The sequence below is a fragment of the Sinocyclocheilus grahami genome, unplaced genomic scaffold (genome assembly GCF_001515645.1).
Source record: "Sinocyclocheilus grahami isolate Dianchi unplaced genomic scaffold, SAMN03320097.WGS_v1.1 scaffold17.1, whole genome shotgun sequence".
NCBI lineage: Eukaryota > Metazoa > Chordata > Actinopteri > Cypriniformes > Cyprinidae > Sinocyclocheilus > Sinocyclocheilus grahami.
Window position 1 is genome coordinate 3,201,917 of NW_015505196.1, and position 23,348 is coordinate 3,225,264.

At 40.7% G+C, this 23,348-nt stretch overlaps 1 protein-coding gene across 1 annotated transcript; it reads left to right on the plus strand.

The window, feature by feature from the left end:
• Window positions 1–640: 640 nt before the first annotated feature.
• Window positions 641–19,530, plus strand: LOC107552100 (von Willebrand factor A domain-containing protein 7-like). Its single transcript, XM_016233930.1, has 15 exons — window positions 641–838; window positions 1,116–1,409; window positions 8,448–8,541; window positions 8,664–8,792; window positions 8,906–9,092; window positions 9,546–9,715; window positions 14,228–14,340; window positions 14,528–14,644; window positions 14,735–14,944; window positions 15,189–15,321; window positions 15,459–15,611; window positions 16,742–16,828; window positions 17,963–18,234; window positions 18,419–18,712; window positions 19,063–19,530. The coding sequence occupies exons 1-15, from the start codon at window positions 641–643 to the stop codon at window positions 19,528–19,530; spliced, it is 2,919 nt and encodes a 972-aa protein (XP_016089416.1).
• The last annotated feature ends 3,818 nt before the right edge of the window (window positions 19,531–23,348 follow it).

Genomic DNA, 23,348 nt, shown 5'->3' on the forward strand with positions numbered 1-23,348 from the left:
TGAGATCTTGGATTATTTGGCTTTTTCATAAAATTTGATTTCAAACTAGTGGAAAGAAAACACCAAAATACACTTTATTGCACTTTATGTTTTTGCATCTGTAGATTTAAAATACAGTACAAGTTTTAAAGGCATTTTTTTTTCTCAAAATACTTTTTTTTTCTTCTGCACTGAGCCAGAATTCTCCACCTCAGTTCATTTTACAGATTTATTCCTATCTACATTCAAAAGTCTTTTAGGGGTTTGTTGATGATTTATTTATTTGTTTGTTTGCCTGGTTTTACACATTTTATTCCTGAAGAATGTGGTTAATTTCCTTCTTTTTTAATGGCTGTTGACATTATTATTATTATTTTGATTCATGGAATAAAAAAAGAGAGAGAAAACATATTCTGTAACTATAATATGTCAACAGAATGAAGAAAAAAAAAAATTAAACCTGCCTTTTTCAGATTTTTTTTTTCCTTCTGGAAATGTATGCAAATAAGTGCATTTTGATTAAATAATGCCTCATTACATATTGAAACATGTCATTTCTATTGAAATTTCTATTTACCCTATTAACTTGGGGTGTTTTGCCATAATAATGTTTACTGTAATGTGTAAAACTTTCCCTCAGCACCTCTTCTTGTGGACAGCCATGGTTTCACTGGTTGTAGTGGCTGTATTTCTCCTCTGTGGGACCCTGTTTCGACCCCCTCAGGTGGCAGCATTCAAACCTCTCTTTCAGGACGGCTCCCTCACCCATCGAGAAATCACTCAGATGGCCATCCTCCGCAAGACAGCAGAAGTGTGTCGTGACATAGCCACTGCCCAGGGGCGCGACTTCACACTCCCTGTAAGAAAAAGACATGGGAGGGAACTAACTAAATTGTAAAAACAAGTAAAGAGAATTAGCATTTTTGAGTCATACAAACTGTTATTAAGAGTAACAAAAGGTCTGTGATAAACATTCCATGAAGATACTTCACATTTTAGGGTTAGTCTCAAGTTATGCTACACACACAATTTAAATTGAAACCTGAACTAAAAACTGAAAAACAGAGGGAACTCAAGTTCTTTCTTGTTTTGAATAAAAATAATACTAGTAATAATTATGATATTCTACTCTTCAGATAAACAACAGACTGACTCCATCTGCTGTCCAAGAAGCCTGCTCAGCATCTGCCACTTCATTATCTGCTGTCTCTTCCCACGGTTTTTATTCAGCTATAACACAAATGTTCCTAAGCAATGCAGTTGTAGATCAACTTTTTGCACTGAGTGAGGCACATCACATAGATAATGAGGCTTTCAGTGAGGGTCGGGATCTCATTACCCAAGGTGTGGCTGCAGTAAAGGCCAGCGTGCAGCAGGAAAGTTATATGTCTGCCCGGAACATACTGGGGACTCTATGTCACACTCTACAGGTACGTTACAAATCGAGATTGTAGTACAGTAATCTGTAAGAACAAAGGAATCTTCTTTAATATTATTTAAATGTTTTAATATAATTTAATATTGTTATTATTTTTACTTTAATACTTTAATATTATTATTATTTTACTTTCTGGCCCTATATGAGCAACTATATTACTCCAGTCTTCAGTGTCACAACATCCTTCAGAAATCATTCTAATATGCTGATTTATTACTTTTATTATCACTGTTGGAAACATTTGTGCTCTTTAATATTTTTTTGGAACATCTGATTCTTTATTTCAGAATTCTTTGATGAATATAAAGTTAAAAAGAACAGCATTTATTAAAAATATAAATCTTTTCTAACAATATAAGTCTTTACTATCACTTTTATACAATTAAACACATGCTTGGTGAAGTATTAATTTCTTTAAAAAAAGAGAAAGAATAAAAATTTAAAAGAACACTCCACTATTTTTGAAAATAGGCTCATTATCCAACTCCCCTTAGTTATGGCGCTTTTCCACTGCATGTTACGGCACGGTACGGCTCGGTACGGTTCACTTTTGGGAGGTTTTCCACTGGGTACAGTACCTGGTACTTGGTACTTTTTTTAGTACCACCTTGGTTGAGGTTCCAAGTGAACCGTACCGTTACCAAAACGTGACATGTAAACTCTGCTTATCACTGATTGGCCGGAGAGAATCGTCACTACCTGCGTCACTGAACTTGCAACACAAACACAACAGAACCGCTAGATTTAAATCAGCACAGCCAGCGAAGGATTGAACGCAAATGAAAAAGTTTTTCAGGAGTCATGACAGTAGAGGCGGCGCAACTATAACAACATGTGAATAATCCCGCCCATTCTAAAGTGATACTAAACTGCAGTGGAAATGCAAACCAACCAAAACTTTATTTTTTTTACAGCAAGTGATTCACAGTGAGTTGTTCATAAGTCCCTTGTTTGTCCTGAACAGTTAAACTACCTGCTGTTATTCAGAAAAATCCTTCAGGTCCCACAAATTCTGTGGTTTTTCTGCATTTTTGTGTATTTGAACCCTTTCCAACAATGACTGTATGATTATAAGATCGTACTCGGTTACTTGCGTAACCTCAGTTCCCTGAGATACGGGAACGAGTACTGCATCGCTAGACGTTATGGGGAAAACTCCTTTTCTCCGAGGACTGAAGCCTTTACAATCACACAGTGTAACTGCACGGCCATTGGTTCGTGCAGTAAATAAAAAACGAATGGCTCGGGAGACGATAAGCCTATGGAGACGAAGCCCGCCAGATCCCGCCAGAATGGGCGGGTCCATCTTGCTATATAAGTGGGCATTTCGTCATAGGATCTCAGGTAAATTCGACTAAAGCGACGACACTGAGTCAACTGAGCAAGGAACGCAATTCTCGTTCCCGTATCTCAGGGAACCGAGGTTACATAAGTAACCGAGTATGTTCCCTTTCAATACTTCGCTCGTACTGCGTTTCTAGACGCTATGGGGAACCAATACAAACCCACCATGTCATGAAAGAGGAACGACTGACATGAACTGGCCTTGAGCATTAAAGGCTCAGAGGTACCAATTATACGCAGGGTGAGCCCTTCAGAAGGCAAGAGGGCTGACCTCAGTGAGCCTTGGATAATAATTCCAACAGTTTTGTGCAGCCTCAGTACTACTGAAAGGGTCGAGAGTGTACCTGAAAAAACAGGCAATGCCTGAAGAATTAGACTGCCTTAGGCAGACGTGTATCCATTTAAACAGATAGAATCTGAGCCTGCAAGGCCGGAACATCAAAGTTATAGAACCTGGTGAAAGTGGACGGCGAGGCCCAGCCGGCAACCACACAAATATCTGCTGTGGACACACCGCTAGACCACGCCCAGGACGAGGCCACGCCCCGAGTGGAATGGGCTCTTGACTCCTATGGGGCTCTGAAGACCCAGGGAGAAGTATGCTAATGTGATAGCGTCAACCATCGAGAAATCCTCTGCTTTGTGACCGGGGACCCTTTGGTGCGGCCACCAAAGCATACAAATAAGTTGTTCCGACCACCTGAACAGGGTGGAACGCTCTATGTAAATTCTCAGCGCCCTAACCAGGCAGAGAAAGTTAAACTCCTGGTCCTCCTCAGAAGGAGGAAGCGCAGAGAGAGTAATAACCTGGGCTCTAAACGGGGTGTAGAGCACCTTAGGAATGTACCCATGTCTTGGTTTTAGGACGACTTTGGAGTCGTTAGGCCCAAACTCAAGACAGGCAGGATTTACTGAGAGAGCCTGCAAGTGACCTACTCGTTTAATCGATGCTAAAGCCAGTAGCAGAGCGGTTTTCAACAACAGGGTTTCCAAGTCTGCAGACTGTAGTGGCTCAAAGGGGAAGCCCTTGAGGGCTCTCAGGACCGTGGGCAGGTCCCACGCAAGGACCGTGGGGGACCGGGGCAGATTGAACCTCCTGGATCCTCTCAGGAAACGGACAACAAAGTTGTTCCGGCCCACAGACTGTCCAGCTATAGGAGCATGGGAGGCTGCTATAGCTGCCACATTGACCTTGAGCGTGGAAGGGAAGCGGCCCTTGTCCAACAGCTCTTGTAGGTAGGATAATATCACCGATATGTCACAAGAAAATGGGTCTTCGCCACGGGTTGTGCACCAGGCGGAAAAGACCGACCACTTAAGGGCATAGAGGCGTCTTGTAGACGGGGCTCTAGCCTGTGAGATAGTATTCAGGAAGCTCTCCGGGAGATCTACTGATTCCCATCGAGAGCCCAGCGGTGCAGAGCCCGCAGCTCGGGCTGGGGGTGCCAAATCATCCTGTTCGCCTGAGAGAGAAGGTCGAATGGGCCACGGGGCTGCTGTCAGCAGCTGAGACAGCTCTGAAAACCAAAGCTGGTTCCTCTAGAGCGGGGCCACAAGAAGGACTCTGTGTCTGTGTTCTCTGACTCGTCTGATTACCTGATGGATCAGAACGATCAGGGGAAAAGCATACAGGAGGAGGTTGGGCCAATCGTGGGCCAACGCGTTCTCGCTCTTCAAAAAATAAGTTGGGCAATGAGAGTTGTCTTTTGAGGCAAAGAGGTCGACCCCTGCCTTGCCAAAGTTCTCCCAGATTTTATGAACCGTCTGTGGGTGGAGCATCCACTCCTCTGACCAAAGGCCGGTTTGCCCTCGCACAGAGCTCCCCAACCTGTGTTGAATGCATCCGTCGAGACAACCTTCCTTCTGTAAATAATGCCCATGGTCATGCCCTGCTTGAACCACTGGGGGTCATTCCAAGGGTCCAGAGCTGACACGCAGGCCTGGCTCACCTTGACACGAAAGTGTCTGTGACGCCACGCATGGGACGGAACTTGCGGTTTCAGTCAGTACTGAAAGGGTCTCATGCAAAGCAGGCCCAACTGTAGTACCGGCGATGCGGAGGACATGAGGCCTAGAATCCTTTGAAATGCTTTGAGGGGGCGAGAGGCTCCAACTTTGAAGGAAGCCGCGTGCTGCTATATGGCCAGTGCACATTCTGGTGTGACTACTGCCCTCATTCAGGCTGAGTCAAAAACTGCTCCCAGGAATGAGGTTCATTGGCTGGGAGACAGTGAGCTCTTGGCAAAATTGACCCTGAGTCCCAGGCATTCTAAGTGGCTGAGGAGGAGGGGTCTGTGAGATATTAGCTCGGCCTCCGACTGGGCAAAGATGAGCCAGTCTTTGAGGTAGTTCAGAATATGGATTCCCATCTGTCTCAGAGGGGAGAGAGCCGCATCTATGCACTTCGTAAAAGTGTGAGGAGCCAGGGAAAGTCAGAAGGGAAGGACCGTGTATTGATATGCCACTCCCTTGAGGGTGAATTTCAAGAATCGCCTGTGGTAGGGGGCTACCTGGATGTGAAAGTATGTGTCTTTCCAATCCAGAGAGAAGAACCAGTTCCCTGGGCATATTTCCGAGAGGATCTGTTCCAAAGTAGTTATCCTGAATGGCCGTTTCATGAGGGTGTGGCTCAGGTGCCTAAGATTGAGGATGGGCCGGAGGCCACCATTCTTTTTTTTTGGACGAGGAAGTAGCGGCTGTAGAAGCCTGACTCGCTCTGGGCTGGCGGAACCGTCTCTACAACTCCTTTTGCCAGTAAATTCATCACCTCGGAGTACAGGATGTGAGCATCCATGCTCTGCACTAAGGTGTGGACCACGCCGCTGAATCGTGGGGGTCTTCGAGTGAACTGAAGTGAGTAGCCTCGTTTTTAATCCCCAAAAACCCAATCTGACACTCCGGAGATGGCCTGCCAGACCTCGGCCCTCGTGACAAGGGAGTGGATTGGTTTGAGTGGTAGGCCGCCTTGTGGGGATCCAACACTCGTGATAAGTGTAAGAGGAAATTTGGTCTTCTTTTTCTCGCTATAACAGCGGCTGGTTGTGTAGGTGCTATTTGAATGGGCCCAGTGTTCACAACCGTAATTACAATAAACACACTGCCGTCAGCACTCGGAATTGAACGGGGTGCTTGGAGGCATAAGAGAGGCTGTAGTGCTTTGCTGGACTCAATGCTCTTGCAGCTAGAGCAATCAGACCCGGTGGGCGTGGCCTCAGCGTGGGTGTGGCCCAGATGCGTCCGACCCTGAAGCTGTCAGTGATAATAATCACTAGTGACAGCATTCTCTTTAAATCCGCCTAAAAAGATCAAACCACTCATAGCAGAGGGGCACTGAAGATCCTTATGTGTACACACACCGGCAGATCAAAGGTGCTGCGCGCATCCTCTCAGATCCATTCGTAGCAGACGAGGAGAGGGGCGAGGCCACCTTCATTGAAGGCGAACCGCGAGCAAAGCAGAGTGAGACACAAACTCTTGCAATGAGAGTTGTCTGTCTAGTGAGCGCAGCCTCAGCATGGGCGTGGCCCAAGCACACTCAAATAGAAGCTGTCAGCAATATTGTAAACCATAGGTGACAGCATTTTGCTCTGATCCGCTTTGAAGGATTAAGCCGCTCAACCACGCGGGGCTATGCTGACGCGAAAAATCAGTCAAACTTGATCGCTCAGCACCACGATTTTACCGTCTCTTTCTCCAAGGTGACTAGGAGAAGAGAAATGTGAGAACGGGGGAGGCGGGGCCGCCCAGCGCAGCATTCTGTGATCCGCCTAGAAGGATTGAGCCGCTCGATGTAATGAGGGGCACTAATCCTCACGTGTTAACACACGCTGGCAAATCAAAGTGAGCACGCAGGATGTATGCCGGTGTGCAATCACTAAAGCCTGAGCGAATCAGGGACAGACTCTGTCTTTCGGTGAAAGCAGTCTGTCTGTGTGAGCGAAGCTTCAGCAGCACAAACACAAATGCAAAGCTGTCATTGTTAGCATTCTACTCCGATCCGCCTAAGAGGATAGAGCCGCTCAATGTAACGAGGGGTGCTGATTCTCACATGTAAAAATACCGGCGGATCAGAGCGCTGCGGGAAGAGTGAGCACGCAAGCTCTGTGCTAGCGTGGGATCACTCAAACCCGGTTGTTCAGCTCCGTGGCTCTGTTGTTTCATTTTCTGAGCTTTGCTGAGAGAGGAGAAACTGGAGAGTGGAGCTGCCTTCATTGAAGGTGGTCAGCGAGTGGAGAAGAGCGAGACTCATACTCTGAGTGAGAGCATTCTGTTTCAATGAGCGCGCAGTCTCTGTGTGGGCGTTACCCAGACAGGCGACGCACTCACTGCCCTTCTGCATCGTGCAAGATCCCTATAGCTCTTTTATAACTCACCGGATAGCAGCAGGGGACAAGCTGAGAGCTGCGCGGGCACTGAAAGCGGCTCGGGCTGGAAGCAAGGAGCGAGAACAGCAGAGCGGCGCAGGTCGCTGAATCAGCTTCTGTCCGCAACGAGGCGTGTCAATGGCGAGCAGCTTCAAGTCTCGTAGATCAGCAAAGAGAAGAACGTCGTCGCTGAAGGAGAATTAATCTGAGATCCTATGGCGAAATGCCCGCTTATATAGCCATTCTGGCGGGCTTCGTCGCCATAGGCTCGTGCAGCTCTGCTGTCGAGCCATTGGTTAATTTTTTATTTACTGTACGAACCAATGGCTGTGCAGTTACACTGCGTGATTGTAAAGGCTTCAGTCCTCGGAGAAAAAGGAGTTTTCCCCATAGCGTCTAACGATGCAGTAAGAGTGAAGTATTGAAAGGGAACCATCTTTTCACACTGAAAACAACTGAGGGACTACTGTATTACAGAATGTTCAAACGCTCACTGATGCTCCAGAAGGAAACACACTGCAATAAAGTGCCAACTTTTGAACAGAATGAAGATGTGTACATTTTCTTATTTTGCCTAAATATCTTTTTTTATTTTTTTCAGTTAGTACTGCCCTTCAGAAGCTACAGAAGATACTTACATGTTTCCCTTAATACAAAATAAGTGAAATTTACCCTGATTCCTCAAATTGGCTCTTAATGCATTGTTTCCTTTTCTAGCATCAGTGAGCATTTGAACATTCTGTAATAGTTGCATATGTGTCCCTCAGTTGTCCTCAGTGTGAAAAGATGGATCTTATAATCATACAGTCATTGTTGGAAAGGGTTCAAATACACAAAAATGCTGAAAAACCACAGAAGTTGTGGGTCCTGAAGGATTTTTTCTGAAGAACAGCAGGCAGTTTAACTGTTCAGGACAAACAAGGGACTCATGAACAGCTATCACAAAAAAGAAAACAGCTGTGGATCAATCAGGTAACAACACAGTATTAAGAATCAAGTGTATGTAAACTTTTGAATATGGTCATTTTTATAAATTCAACTATTATCTTCTCTTGTGGACTATATATAAATGTATTTTATGTGAAATACCTTATTCAGGTCAGTACCAAATTTAAATATAACATGCATTTTGTATGATCCCTCTAATTTTGGTAAAATAATTAAGATTTTGCAGATTCTGCAAGGTGTGTGTAAACTTTTGATTTCAACTGTATAGTATATATAAACACACACACACACACACATATTTATAATGAGTAAAATAACACTACATTGAGTAAATAAATTTACAACCTAGAAAATACATTTGTTTTTGTGTGTAGGATTTCTACAGCCACAGTAACTGGGTGGAACTGGGAAGCACTGCTCCTTTCAGCACACTGATCAAACCTGAACGTGCTCTCAACAACCTAGCAGGTATAACAAATTGCAGTTACCCCATTACACAATTTCTAAACCACCCATGTACTATATGCATATCCTCAATATGAATATGGTATAAACTTGCACATTCTTTTACCTCTTATCTGCATATGTAGGCCCCAACACTCCAACATGCAAGAGCTGCACTGGGTCAAACTGCAGAGATAACATTCTCCCAGAAATACTGCTGCAAAAGAAACTAACCTCAGGATATTTCAGTGTTTTCTCCTCCACAAAACCTGCAGGTAGGGAAGTTTGGCATCCCATGTGTAATGTTGATCTTCTCTGTAAATCATCACAGACAACAGGATGGCTGGAATTGGGATCACAAATCTACACTCACATAATTTTCTTTCAGGCAAGTGTAGCCATGGTGGCTCTCTTGACAGAACCAGTTCAAGAAAACCCACTGGAGGCATCAATAAGGATGACATTAGGTCAGATCATGGCTTCCTTCACCACCGTGCTGCTGAAATGGCCATCAACGCTACTGTGGAAGTGCTGCAAGACATCCGACTGGCCACAGGCGACCAAGCCTTTCTTCGGTATGAGACCTTTCTTTTATACCAAACATAGTTTTGGACTCTGTCATAAAATAAATGGTTAAGCTTATATTTATTTCATTCATCTCAAATTTATCATCAATACAGACTCTGCATCCATTCCATCTAACATATTTTCTCACTGACACACCCCCAACTCAGAAATTCAGGTCTTAAAGAAAGTTCTGAGTTTTCCACCCACAATTACAACTATTTAGAGGCGCTCATGTGCATTTAACTCAAAAGTACAACCTTTATGACAAGATTTTAACACATATTATATAGAATGCAGTATTGCAGTTAGGAAGAAAAAATTTAGAAAAATGCCTATATTTGAAGAAAAAAGATTCTGCTGATGATGAAAAGTTCAGATGAGTTTTTATTTAATCATAGAATCAGTAATTGATATGGTTTTCCAGGTTTAGCCAATTTTGTTTGTTTCTTTCCCTCTCTCAGATTGGTAGGCCTCAGTCAGACCTCAGTTCTGGCTTTTGTGATTGACACCACGGGCAGCATGCATGATGATATTGAGGCGGCAAAGAATGTGTCCTTCAGTATCATAGACAGCAGGAGAGGAACACCAGAAGAACCTTCTGAATACATTCTAGTCCCATTTAATGATCCAGGTAGTCATATGGCGTATTTAGTCCTGTATATATGTATACAGGTGCATCTAAAAAAAATGCAATATTGTGAAAAAATTCTTTTTTTTCCTTCTTTTCTTTACTTTTAAAAAGTGAAACTTTCATATATTCTAGATTCATTACATGTAAAATAAATAATTTCAATTTTTTTTGTCATTAATTTTGATGATTAGAGCTTACAGCTCATGAAAGTCAAAAATCCAGTATCTCAAAATATTAGAATATTTACATTTGAGTTTAATTAAATGACCACCCCTACAGTCTAAATTCCGGGTGTCACTTGTTCTTTGAAACCACAATAATGGGGAAGACTGCTAACTTGGCAATGGCCCAGAAGACAATCATTGACACCCTCCACAAAGAGGGTAAGTCACAGAAGGTCATTACTGAAAGGGGTGGCTGTTCAAAGAGTGCTGAATCAAAGCATAATAAATGCAAGGTTGACTGGAAGGAAGAAATTGGGTTGGAAAAGGTGCACAAGCAACGGGGATGACCGCAAGCTTGAGAATACTGTCAAGAAAAGCAGATTCAAACACTTGGGAGAGCTTCACAAGGAGTGGACTGGAGCTGGAGTCAGTGCATCAAGAGTCACCACACTCAGACAGCTTCAGGAAAAGGGCTACCAAGCCACTTCTGAAGCAGAAACAATGTCAGAAGCATCTTACCTGGGCTAAGGAGAAAAAGAACTGGACTGTTGCTCAGTGGTCCAAAGTCCTCTTTTCAGATAAAAGTAAATTTTGCATTTTGAAATCAAGGTCTGGAGTCTGGAGGAAGGCTGAAGAGGCACAGAATCCAAGCTGCTTGAAGTCTAGTGTGAAGTTTCCAAAGTCGGAAATGATGATTTGGGGTGCCGTGACATCTGCTGGTGTTGGTCCATTGTGTTTTATCAAGTCCAAAGTCAATGCAGCCGTCTACCAGGAGATTTTGGAGCACTTTATGCTTCCATCTGCTGACAAGTTTTATAGAGATGCTGATTTCCTTTTCCTGCAGGACTTTAGCACCTGACCACAGTGCCAAAACCACTTCCAAGTGATTTGCTGACCATGATATTACTGTGCTTGATTGGCCAGCCAACATGCCTGACCTGAACGCCATATGGAATCTTTGGGATATTTTCAAGAGAAAGATGAGAAACAGTCGATCCAACAATACAGATGAGCTGAAGGCCGCTATTAAAGAATGGCTCGGGAAGATGTGTTAGGCTGGGGGTGCTGTACATGCGGGGGGTGGGTTAGAGGCTATTTACACTTTGTGAAAATAGCAGTATTTTTTAGTGATATCATATGCTATTTATACTAAGTGCAATTAGATATAGATTCTTTCTACTATGTTAAAACAGCAGAGATTCTGCTAGTTACTTATTGCAAATAGTGGCAATTATCTGCACCTCAGTATTGTAATACATTATAAAACAGTATGAAATAATAACTTATTGAGTGTAAATTTTAATTATAATTCAAATTATTAAATGGATGCCACCTTATTGGGACAAAAGCCCTCCCTACACCTCCCCTAACCCTACCCTATACTTTATTTAAAAATTTTTCATTTTTATTAAAAATAAATGCTTTTCTGATGTGATCTGAAAAGGGAGAAAAAAAGTTCGCCAAAAGGCAAATTCAAACCCGGGTTGATCGTGTCAAAAGGGAGTAGGCCTATGAGACACACTTTACTATCTACGCCACTGAATCTGACGGTTGATGACCGTCTTTTGTAATGTTGACTAACCCAATCACACGTTGGTGGGTGGAGTTAGTGTAATAAAAGCCCTCCCTACACCTCCCCTAACCCTACCCTATACTTTATTTAAATTTTTTTCATTTTTATTAAAAATAAATGCTTTTCTGATGTGATCTGAAAAGGGAGAAAAAAAGTTCGCCAAAAGGCAAATTCAAACCCGGGTTGATCGTGTCAAAAGGGAGTAGGCCTATGAGACACACTTTACTATCTACGCCACTGAATCTGACGGTTGATGACCATCTTTTGTAATGTTGACTAACCCAATCACACGTTGGTGGGTGGAGTTAGTGTAAATAACCTCTGCCAACAAGGCGGGCTATTTGCACTTAGTGTAAATAGACACAGATTTTTTTTTTTGTAATTCCCAACAGTTAAACAGTTCAGCACCCTCAGCACCCCCACTTCCCGCGCCTATGCCTGTTCTTCAATAGTGCCTCAGCAGTGCCACAGGCTGATCGCTTCCATGCCACACCTCACTGATTCTGTCATTTGTGCTAAAGGAGCCCCGACTTTTCTTTTTGTTAAATCTTTTTTTTTGATTGATCTTAGGAAATATTCAAATATTTTGAGATACTGGATTTTTTGACTTTCATGAGCTGTAAGCTCTAATAATCAAAATTAAAACAAAAAAAACTTTTGAAATGTTTTACTTTACATGTAATGAATCTAGAATATATTAGAGTTTTACTTTTTGAAATAAGTTACAAAAAAAATAACTTTTCAGGATATTCAAATTTTTTTATTTATTTCCCCCTGGGTAATTTACTGGAATTTATAACTTCGATAAGATATCAATATTAGATACCATTTTTGATACCACAAGGAAAAACTGCCATGACTTTAAGGGTATAAAATTTTAGATTTTTATTGAAAGATAACTATGCTAGAACATGACGATGAGGTATATTTTTACATTGATGAAAACAATTTAAGGTGGTAAAACACTGGAGAAAAACTTATAGATTTGCATATATTTACTTGTGCAAATATTTACAAATTTCTTTAGAGAGAAGTATAATTTTTCCTATTTTTACCCCAGATAGGGTGGTGTGAGCATTAGTAAATACACTCATGTAATGTATGTTTCATTCATACTGAAACGCCAAATAGGACTCACAGATGTAATAGAACATTCCAGGAAATCCCTAATATGGACAAAAATGGTGTTAGTCAACCTCATTTGGAGCTACAAAGACTCCCGTCGAGGGACCAAAGATGGAGATCCCACAGCTCGGGCCTAGCATTCTCTGAAAAACTCTGAGAGGATAAGAAGTCCCTAATCTAAATGACGCTGCTAGCCGCTGAATTGCCAGTGAGTGTTTCGATGTAATCCAGGCCCACATCTGGGCCAGATCGATAACTGTCCCCAGTAAAATGACTCGCTGACTGGGAGACAGACAGCTCTTGGACAAAATGATTTTCAGCCTAAGACCCTTCAGTTGGCTAAGCACCTGTGACCTGTGAATGAGAAGTTCCTGCTCCAATCTGGCTAACACATCCACATCGTCGAGATAATTCATAATGTGGATTCCCATCTGCCTCAGAGGAGAAAGAGATGTGTCAGGATTGTATATTGATAAGCCACCCCTTCGAACGTGAATCTAAAGAACCGTCTGTGATGGGGGGCTATCTGAATGTGAAAGTAAGCATCTTCTAGATCCTCTGATAAAAAGCAGTCCCCGGGCCATACTTGCACAAGGATCTGTTTCAAAGTCAACATCCTGAACGGGCATTTCATTAGCGTGTAGTTCAGGTGTCTGAAATCGAGGATGGGACTGAGCCCGCCATCTTTCTTGGGATTGAAGAAGCGAGACTTCTTTGAGGGCAGTCTGGTCTTGTTGGACCTGGTCCTTTCCTCTTCCACTCTGCACTAGGATCAGCACAGCTTTTGTAGCTCAGGGTCTAACGCCACTCTGGGGCTGGGTCCCTACAGTTTGGGAAACGGGTAGCATTTTGCCCTGTTGGAGCCCAGGGCCCGGATTTGGGCTGAGGCTGGGCCGGAGACGGCGCCAGTTTCACAAGCCGCTCTGAGGATGGAGGCTTCTGGTAACTTGAACCAGCCGTCGAGCTGAAGCGCTTCAGCAGGAAGTAATGCATGGCCTGCAATGACTTCTGTGCCACTGTGAAGCGCTCAACAAATCCATCCACGGCCAGGCTGAACAGTCCCATGGGGGAGAAAGGCGAGTCAAGTAAGGCGACCTTGTCACCGGGGTGCGGTTCCCTTGATCTCCATAAGATTCAACCAAAGCTGTCTCCAGCACCACCAGGTTGGCCATGGCTGAGAGAGACAATCTTCCACAGTGGGGGCTCTTCTACAGGGAGTAGGCTTCATGCTTCCTGCTGCTTCTTCTCCATAAAGTCCAGCAAGGAGATGAAAATTCTAACGAGATTTCACTCAGAGCCAACTTATATAGCAGCTATGTTCATGCAGCTACACAAGCATGAACAAATCAGGTTTCAGTATTCAGAATAAACAGTAGTTTCCCCATAGTGTCCCTTGATGCAATGGGAGAGACCATTCGAAAGGGAACTTAAATAGTTATCCATTCAGCCATCATCTCTTTGTTCAAGTCCAAATCTAACTTGAAACAACTTAAACACAAAATTATCTGTGAGTGAGCTCTAAATGATAGCTGAACCGTTAGCATACACACAAAAAAAGCATAAACTGTAGTTATTATTTTTGAAACATGTTAAAATGTTTTTAAAAATTCTTGTTGCTGTAGCGTTCAGTGATGTGTTTGTGTCATGCAGATTTTGGACCTCTGACAAGAACTGAGAATGCAGATATTTTCAAAGAGAGAATTCATTCTCTTTCAGCAACTGGTGGAGGAGACTTTCCAGAGATGTGCCTGTCAGGACTACTGGTTTGTGTGTTTGTTTGTGTTTATTCATGTATGCCAATTGTAGTAATGTAAATGTAAAATGTGTAAATGTAAAAATCCCTCCTACTCATACTGATAAATAATATTACACTACTGATATATACATTTTTTGTGAATATCTCAGCTGCATTGATTTTAATATAATAACTGAAAAAATCTGGTTCTCCAGTTGGCACTAGCAGGAGCTTCTCCATCTTCAGACATTTTTGTTTTCACTGATGCTGCAGCAAAGGACTTAGAATTAAGAAGCACCGTTCAGGCCATGATAGAAAGGACCAGATCAACAGTGAGTGCCTGCAGATCACATCCCCATCATTGCTCCTAAAATTAAAGTGTTGTTAAATTGTTTGTAATGGCATTTTTCTGCACCACCCAGGTCACTTTCATGTTGACTAACCCCTTCTCATTCCGGAGGAGAAGGGATGTCTCACAATCTAAAAGTTTTACATCAAAATCAATGTCTCTGTCAGACATGCAGCTGTACAGAGATCTGGCCCATGTTTCTGGTGGACAGACCATAGAGGTCACAAAAGCTACACTGTCTCAAGCCACTGCAGTCGTTACAGATGCATCTACCTCTGCCCTGGTATGCTGTAAGAATGACTTAGAATTCAGAAAGTAATATCATCATGTGATATAAGGGACAAATGATGACAGAGTTTTTATTTTTGTGAACTGTCCCTAAAATATAACATATTTAATATGGAAAAAGTATATACCTCAAAAAACTGTTTCTGCTCTTTCAATATATATACTTTTTTTCAATTTGGTGATTGGAATTTTGTGCTGCAACACTGCAACATATTGAAACATCTATTTTTTTCTTGAAGGTGACTGTTCTTCAGGTGGTGAGAAGTCCAGTCATTGCAGAAAACATTTCTTTTGTATTAGATCCATCTCTATCCAATGTGACTGTGTATATTACTGGAGAGTCTCCAGTCTTCAGCATCTACAGCCCTACAGGTGAGCCAACATTGTTTGCTAATATAAGGGTTTAATCTTCTCCAATACAAAAATCCAAATGCAAAATTTATTTATATTATATTGTTAAAAATTAGTTTTTAAATATTGTTAAAATATTTGTTTTCCCTGTCTTTCAGGTGTGTCTCAGTCAGGTTCAGTGGCAGATGGTCCTCTGGGCAGCATCCTGACTGTAGGGAATCTAAAGAGAGTAAAACTCAACTCTGACAACCAGACAGGGGAATGGAAGATCAGCATTGACTCCACACGCTCCTACAGTCTTAAAGTCATTGGTAAGCACGTTTAATGTTGCCTGTATATGTTTTTTGTTTGTAAGCCATTGAGCTTTTTTTTTTCATCAAATTTATTATTACTTTTATTTTTAATCAAATGTCTAATTACACAATTTGTGTATCAACCCAGTTTTTAAGTTTTAGAAATGAAACCGCTAAAAAACAATGTGTTTGAATAAAACATCAGTAAAAATGTTCCTTTGGAACATCGCAAGACTGTTGCATCTTGAAATAGTTCTGTCAGGATCACGATCATCAAATGATAGACACTTAGCATACAGTTTGGTTTGGCGGTATGGTTCTGTTCTAGGCAAAAACTCACTAAACAACCAGACAGGGGAATGGAAGATCAGCATTGACTCCACACGCTCCTACAGTCTTAAAGTCATTGGTAAGCACGTTTAATGTTGCCTGTATATGTTTTTTGTTTGTAAGCCATTGAGCTTTTTTTTTTCATAAAATTTATTATTACTTTTATTTTTAATCAAATGTCTAATTACACAATTTGTGTATCAACCCAGTTTTTAAGTTTTAGAAATGAAACTGCTAAAAAACAATGTGTTTGAATAAAACATCAGTAAAAATGTTCCTTTGGAACATCGCAAGACTGTTGCATCTTGAAATAGTTCTGTCAGGATCACGATCATCAAATGATAGACACTTAGCATACAGTTTGGTTTGGCGGTATGGTTCTGTTCTAGGCAAAAACTCACTACCCATCCATGCAGCCTATCATGAATGAGCAGGGAGAGCAGCAATAATAACCCCCTAGGGTAAACAGAACAGAACAAAGCAGATATTATTAATGTACTTAATGAGATTTAAGTGTGACACATTATTCAAGATAAAGGAGTCTGATTCAACAAGGGATATCAGAAGCCAAGTCCTGACCGTGGCAAAAGGAGGAGTTGGGGATGGAGAAGGGTAATTTGCTCCTGAGCAAGCAAAAAAGTTGCTGAATAATACTGAATAGAGCTTATATAGGAATGCCGTGATAGGTCTCATATTCCTATAGGTAGATGTGATCAGCAGAGAGTCAGCTGATGCAAGCTTGACTCACGTGACCTGCCAGAACTAACACTAAACGCTTAATTTGTACTGCATTCACTCTGCTTTAATTGTGATTACAGGTCGGAGTTCTGTGAACTTTCTCTTTAACTTTGTGGAGCAGTTAGAAGGAGGTGACTTCACACCGAAAAATAATCGTCCTTTCATTGGTATGATATCATCTTCTTCATCTATTTCTTGATTATTACTAGACAGTTACACTACCGTTCAAAAGTTTGGGGTCGGGAAGATGTTTTTTTTTTTGAAATAATTATTTTATGTTGTTTACAGAGGCTGTATTTATTTGATTAAAATAATTTGTACTGCATTCACTCTGCTTTAATTGTGATTACAGGTCAGAGTTCTGTGAACTTTCTCTTTAACTTTGTGGAGCAGTTAGAAGGAGGTGACTTCACACCGAAAAATAGTCGTCCTTTCATTGGTATGATATCATCTTCTTCATCTATTTCTTGATTATTACTAATCAGTTACACTACCGTTCAAAAGTTTGGGGTCGGGAAGATGTTTTTTTTTTTTTTTAATAATTATTTTATGTTGTTTACAGAGGCTGTATTTATTTGATTAAAATACAGTAGAAACAGTAATATTGAGAAATATTATTACAATTTAAAATAACTGTTTTCTATTTTAATAGATTTTATAATGTAATTTATACCTGTGATGGAAAAAGCTGAATTTCAACAAACATCCAGTTTTTAGTGCTTGATTATTACTAATCAGTTACACTACCGTTCAAAAGTTTGGGGTCGGGAAGATGTTTTTTTTTTTTTTAATAATTATTTTATGTTGTTTACAGAGGCTGTATTTATTTGATTAAAATACAGTAGAAACAGTAATATTGAGAAATATTATTACAATTTAAAATAACTGTTTTCTATTTTAATAGATTTTATAATGTAATGTATTCCTGTGATGGAGAAAGCTGAATTTCAACAAACATCCAGTTTTTAGTGTCACATGATCCTTTAAGAATCATTCTAATAGGCTGATTTGATGTGAAAATACATTTCTTCTTATAATCAGTGTTGAAAACAGTTGTGCTGCTTAATTAATCCCCCCCCCCCAGGATTCTTTGATTTCATTACAAATGTGTTTACTGACACTTTTGATCAGTTTAATGATCCTTGTTAAACAAAAGTGTTTATTTCTTTCAAGAAAAATCTTACTAACCCCAATCTTATGAACAGGGGTGTATATAAACATGAAGAAATATTTTGTGTGTGTGTGTGTGTGTGTATGTGTATCATCAATGAAAACAATAAAATGTTTTTCTGATTGCTTAGGTCAGAACACTGCTTTGTTTGTCTCTGTGACCGGAGGAGATTCAGTCACAGTGACTGACGTGCTTCTAGTTGAAGCTTCAGGATTGGATGTTGTTAATGGAACCATTAAATCATTGGGTGCTACAGACTTCCTGGTCAACATAGACAGAATCCCAGAGTGGGCGTTTGTGGTGCAGCTGAAAGGGCTGATACATGACTCAACTCGATCTTTGCCTGTTCGATTCCAGAGACAGTCACCCACCCAGCAGCAAGGCTCTAGAGTTACTATCACGGTGAGCTTGAAAAGACAGTGCACCCAAAAATGAAAATTCATTATTATTACCTGCCATCATCACATGACTTTTACATGAGATTAGTATTACTAGTATGGAATATCAATACATGAGATATGCAAAATACACTGATAATATCTCATATTAATATTAATAAAATAATATTAAACATGTTTCTTCTCAGGCACAACCAAATAACACTATAGAGCCTGGAATTCCATTTAATCTCAACTTTACATTGGCCACTAATGCTACAGGAAGCAGTTACACTATCCGAGCCCGGACAGATCGCAGCTTCAATGTGTCTTTCCCCAGCTCTCTGGACACGGGGACAGACAGAAGTGCCCAGGGAATCGTAACACTGACTGCACCCTCAGACACAGAGTCAGGGACGGATGTCACACTCACCATTGAAGCAGAAGATTCAGAGTCCGGTGACTCTAATTATGTGGCACTGCAGTTCACTGTCATGACTAAGGTAGCCATTATGAAAGCTGCAGAAAATCAAGAGTACATATTATTATATACCATCCATTGATAAGAATATAGCTATCTGCATCACTCAGTGTTTTTACATGCAAACAGTATTTGTTGACTAATTGTTGTTTATTACTTAATTAAATTTTTTTTTTTGGAAGGTCACAGATTTCTTTAGCCCTGTCTGTCAGATAGTGAGCATCAAAGCTGACTGTCCTGTGGAATGCAGCAGAGCATCATGGTATCCATTGATAAGAATATAGCTTTCTGCATCACTCAGTGTTTTTACATGCAAACAGTATTTGTTGACTAATTGTTGTTTATTACTTAATTAAATTTTTTTTTTGGAAGGTCACAGATTTCTTTAGCCCTGTCTGTCAGATAGTGAGCATCAAAGCTGACTGTCCTGTGGAATGCAGCAGAGCATCATGGGAACTCTCTGCCAACTTGACGGATGGAAATGGTACAGGCATAGCCGGAGTGTCCCTCAGTCGTGGCAATGGCTCTCTCAGCTTAAGTTATGTGATGAGTGCGGATGGCACAAATGTGACTGTGGCATCTTATAATACTTCCTGTTGTTCTCAGGAAGTAGAGCTGGTAGCTGTGGACAGGGTGGGAAATGTGGGCACATGTTTTGCCTCTATAAAGAGCCCTTCTACAGCTATTAGCCCAAATGGTTCTACAACTGCTAGCTCCAGTGGACCTTCAACTGTTGGGCCCAATGGTTCCACAGCTGTTACCCCCAATGGATCATATTCTGTGTCCTTCTCCATGTGTGTTGCTCTAGTAGGGTTATTAGTTTTCTTTCTTTGTGGATGAGAGGAACTTAAGTCATGAATTAAGAGAACATTTTTCTGATATTGTTAACTTAACGTTAAAAACAATGTGGATTTACTTTAAAATTGTAACCTTTTAATATAAGATTAGCATGTGCAGGATGATGTATGTAGCACAAAGTATAAGATATCAAAAGAGGGGTAAGATGACCCTCCGATTATATAAAGTGCCATTAATGTAAAATGCTAAATCAACTATTCCATAGAGCAGGGGTGGCGAACTCCAGTCCTGGAGAGCCGCAGCCCTGCAGAGTTCAGCTCCAACCCTAATTAAAACTCACCTGCCTGTAGCTTCCTAGTAACCGTTCAGACCTTGATTAGCTTGTTCCGGTGTGTTTGATTAGGGTTGAAGCAAAACTCTGCAGGGCTGCGGCTCTCCAGGACCGACGTTCGCCACCCCTGCCATAGAGGGTATGCATTTACGTCACTTTCCCGCCTGAACACACCCGCTTTAGCTGGACTGAGAGGCAAAAGAGCTGCAGCGTGAATGGGTTTCATTCATAGCTTTCAGTCACGTGACCGGCTCGAAGACCTGTCACCTGGAGGGCAAAACAGCCATAGAACTGCAGGACAAGCCTGTCAATTTTACATCTGTTTCACAGCCGCAAATATTTAGATCACCTCTCAAAAGAATAAAACAAAGGTATGTGAATAAAGATCACCTCTCAAAAGAATAAAACAAAGGTATGTGAAAAAAATGCAAGTTTTGGCCATTTGCAATCCACATTAAGCACCCGCGGCAATATTTCAATCATTAAACAGTGCGACAAAACTTTGTAAAAACACTTAAAGTGCCTTAATATATTTAAAACATATATGGTGATTGACTCTATATTAATGATGCATAGTTTACATAGGCAAGCATTAGGGCCGGAATATGAACGCAATCCGCTTAATGGTTCAGTGTTTTCCTTCTGATGGTTTTCTATCGGAAACCATTTAACGGTGAAACTTCGCACATTGCTTTATATTCTGGCTTCATCTGCTTGCCTGTACAAAATATGCATAATCAGTAAGGTGTTAACTGAATTTCGCCTTTTAATATCTGCGTTTTACTATATTACTGCTTAATGCAAACTGCGTAAAAAGAACTGGCGGTCAGTGAAGCAAAGCGTAGTTTGCCCTCCAGAGTGTGACGTCACGTGAAAAGTGAGTAAAACAACGATAATCAGTTTAAACTAAAGGTTGCTGAACTCGATATAATGTTCCTTACAACTTGCCAAATATCCAGTGGTCCATGGATATCGATAGGCCTATGCAGCCAGGAATCGTGTTTTCTGACATGTAGCCTAGGCATATGTGCCTGATTTTGCAGCTGGGGAAGTAAATAAAGCAGATTTGCCTATGAACGCAGTTTGTAAATACAAAATAAATCCGGGTGATATCAATGTTATATATATATCGTTCAGCGCAAAAACTTACATAGCCTAGTTTTGTCAGTGTTTATTTAAAAACATCCAGTTATGCAGAAGATGGTAAATATTTAATTGATGATTTATCAATACGATATATAACAATTCAATAATAGAATATGATTTTACCGTAAAATTCAACATAGTAACATGAAATGATAACTGCAAATCCGTGTTTCGCTGCCTGGAGTCCATTGTTTCTGTGAATGGCAGCGATTCATTTGCTTCTCTTTTCTGTAGCTTTCGGCAGTCTGTAAAAATATGCCTCAGATTTCTTGTCAGATCTATTTGTACAGTCAATCGCAAAGCTCTTTCTCGTTTTAGTGAGTCTTTTGGCCACTCAGTGATGTTCTGATGATTTGTGCTACCTCCCATTAAAAAGATAGGTAGCACAAATCGATAGCGGAAAATACTAGCTATCAGATTGTGCTGCCTACCAGCATCTTATTCATGTGGTTTGAGGCTTTTTTTAAATGACCATACCTACCCCTACCTTACCCTTAAAACAATGCAAATCTATTTTTGGTAGCACAATCTGATAGGTAGCATGTTTCGTCGGACCACCACTCCAGCTGACGGTGACGTCACGTGCATACCCTCTATTCTTTTCTCTTTTTTGACAATTTAGTTTAATACTGAAATTCACTGTGAATGCCAGTTTAATGATTTCACTCAATTAACCTGTAGGTTTTGATGAAAGAACAGATATCTGAAATGTACATCTAATTCATTGATACATTAAATAATAACCCCTATTAATTATAATAAATACTTCATTTTAAAATAAAAACACTAGCCAACAAGCACAAATATCACACTTGTGGCCGTCTGTTCCAATTCTGGAGGGGCCATCTTACCCCAAGCATTTAATTTGATCTTACTTCAAAATAATAATGTTTACTCCACAAATCTAAAAACGTTAATGTGTCCACACATCCCTCATTAACAAACAGTCACAAACACACGCACACTTTTATTTACGGGGACACCGAAAGTGTCCTCATAAATCACCTTTATGTTGTAATACCTGTCATACCCATGTCATTATGCACATTTGTGTCCTCATAAACCACAAACATGCACACACACAAACTTAATGCAACACAGAGGTTTTGTGCCATGTCGAGAGAGAGAAAAAAAACGATTAAGTAGGCTAATTTCCTTATATAGCCTACTGTATGTAACAAGTTTAGGTTCTGTATGATGAATAACCTGAATGTAATATTTTTAGGGGGCTAAATGTACTTTTGGAAATTAATGAAATAAAACTCCATATCTACAACAGCTTTTGTGCTTCGAAAAGATCTATCAACTCGAAGTAATTGCATTTTGTTTTCTTAAAAAGGTAGAAACGCGAAACAGCGTCTATATCATTGGTAAAGTTGTTGATCATGTAGCCTACTTTGTAAGCCAATCACTTTCGAGAAGGCTTCGTCTCCATCCTATTGTAATAAGAGCCTTGCTGCCATCTAGTGGTCATTACAGGAACAAAGGTATGAGGAACAATACCTAGCTCGATAAACGAAAATGCACAGTCCAATAAAACAGCATGTTTTAAATCTAAATATTAGGATATGTTTTGGGACAACGAAGAACAGAAATTATTTGCGTGTTTGACAATCTTGCAATGTCCTGATGTTGTTTTGAACTTGAATTAATGCAAACCATTTTAAGAGTTGTTTTTAATGAATAACGACTTAATTCTGGTCTATCCCTGCTTCAAATCTCTCATATGAAATCAGGCGATTTATGGACGTTTTTAAAACGTTCATTTTTGGAACTTTGTTACACGGGAAATAACATCTAATTATATGTTCTAGATATTTTATGAAACATAGGCCGCCGCCATATATATATTTTACATTTTGCTTTTACTTTGTTTGGAATCAAGCAGTAGACATGCATTAGAAAAAAAATGTGGAAAAACACTTACACAAGCACCTTTGCTTCTGATTTGTTCTAGTCTTCCAGATGGTTGCTGGTGGATTCGCAGCACTGGCTGTTTTCATTAGATCAGATTAAAGGGCGATTTTATTTAACTAATGGACGAAGTGCTGAGGGACTAGATAATCAGGGTCTCTTCCGTCCAATCAATTTTTGTTTTAATATTGAAATCTGAAAAATGAAAAACGGGCACATATTTCGTTTTTTAATTATTCAAACAAAACGAAAAATCAAGAATCCGGCTTAATTTTTCGTTTTTACATTCAGGAACCCTGATTCTAGATGACCCCATTTAGAAGGAAACCCCATGGGACAGGGCAGTCTGTGTGTTTGTGTCCCATCTCTACTCTGTCCTCCGCCCCCCATTTTCTCTCCCTCACATTTCTCACAGCGAGGTTGTCTCACCCCTGAAGATGAGTAATGGCAGTGTCATAGTGACACTTCT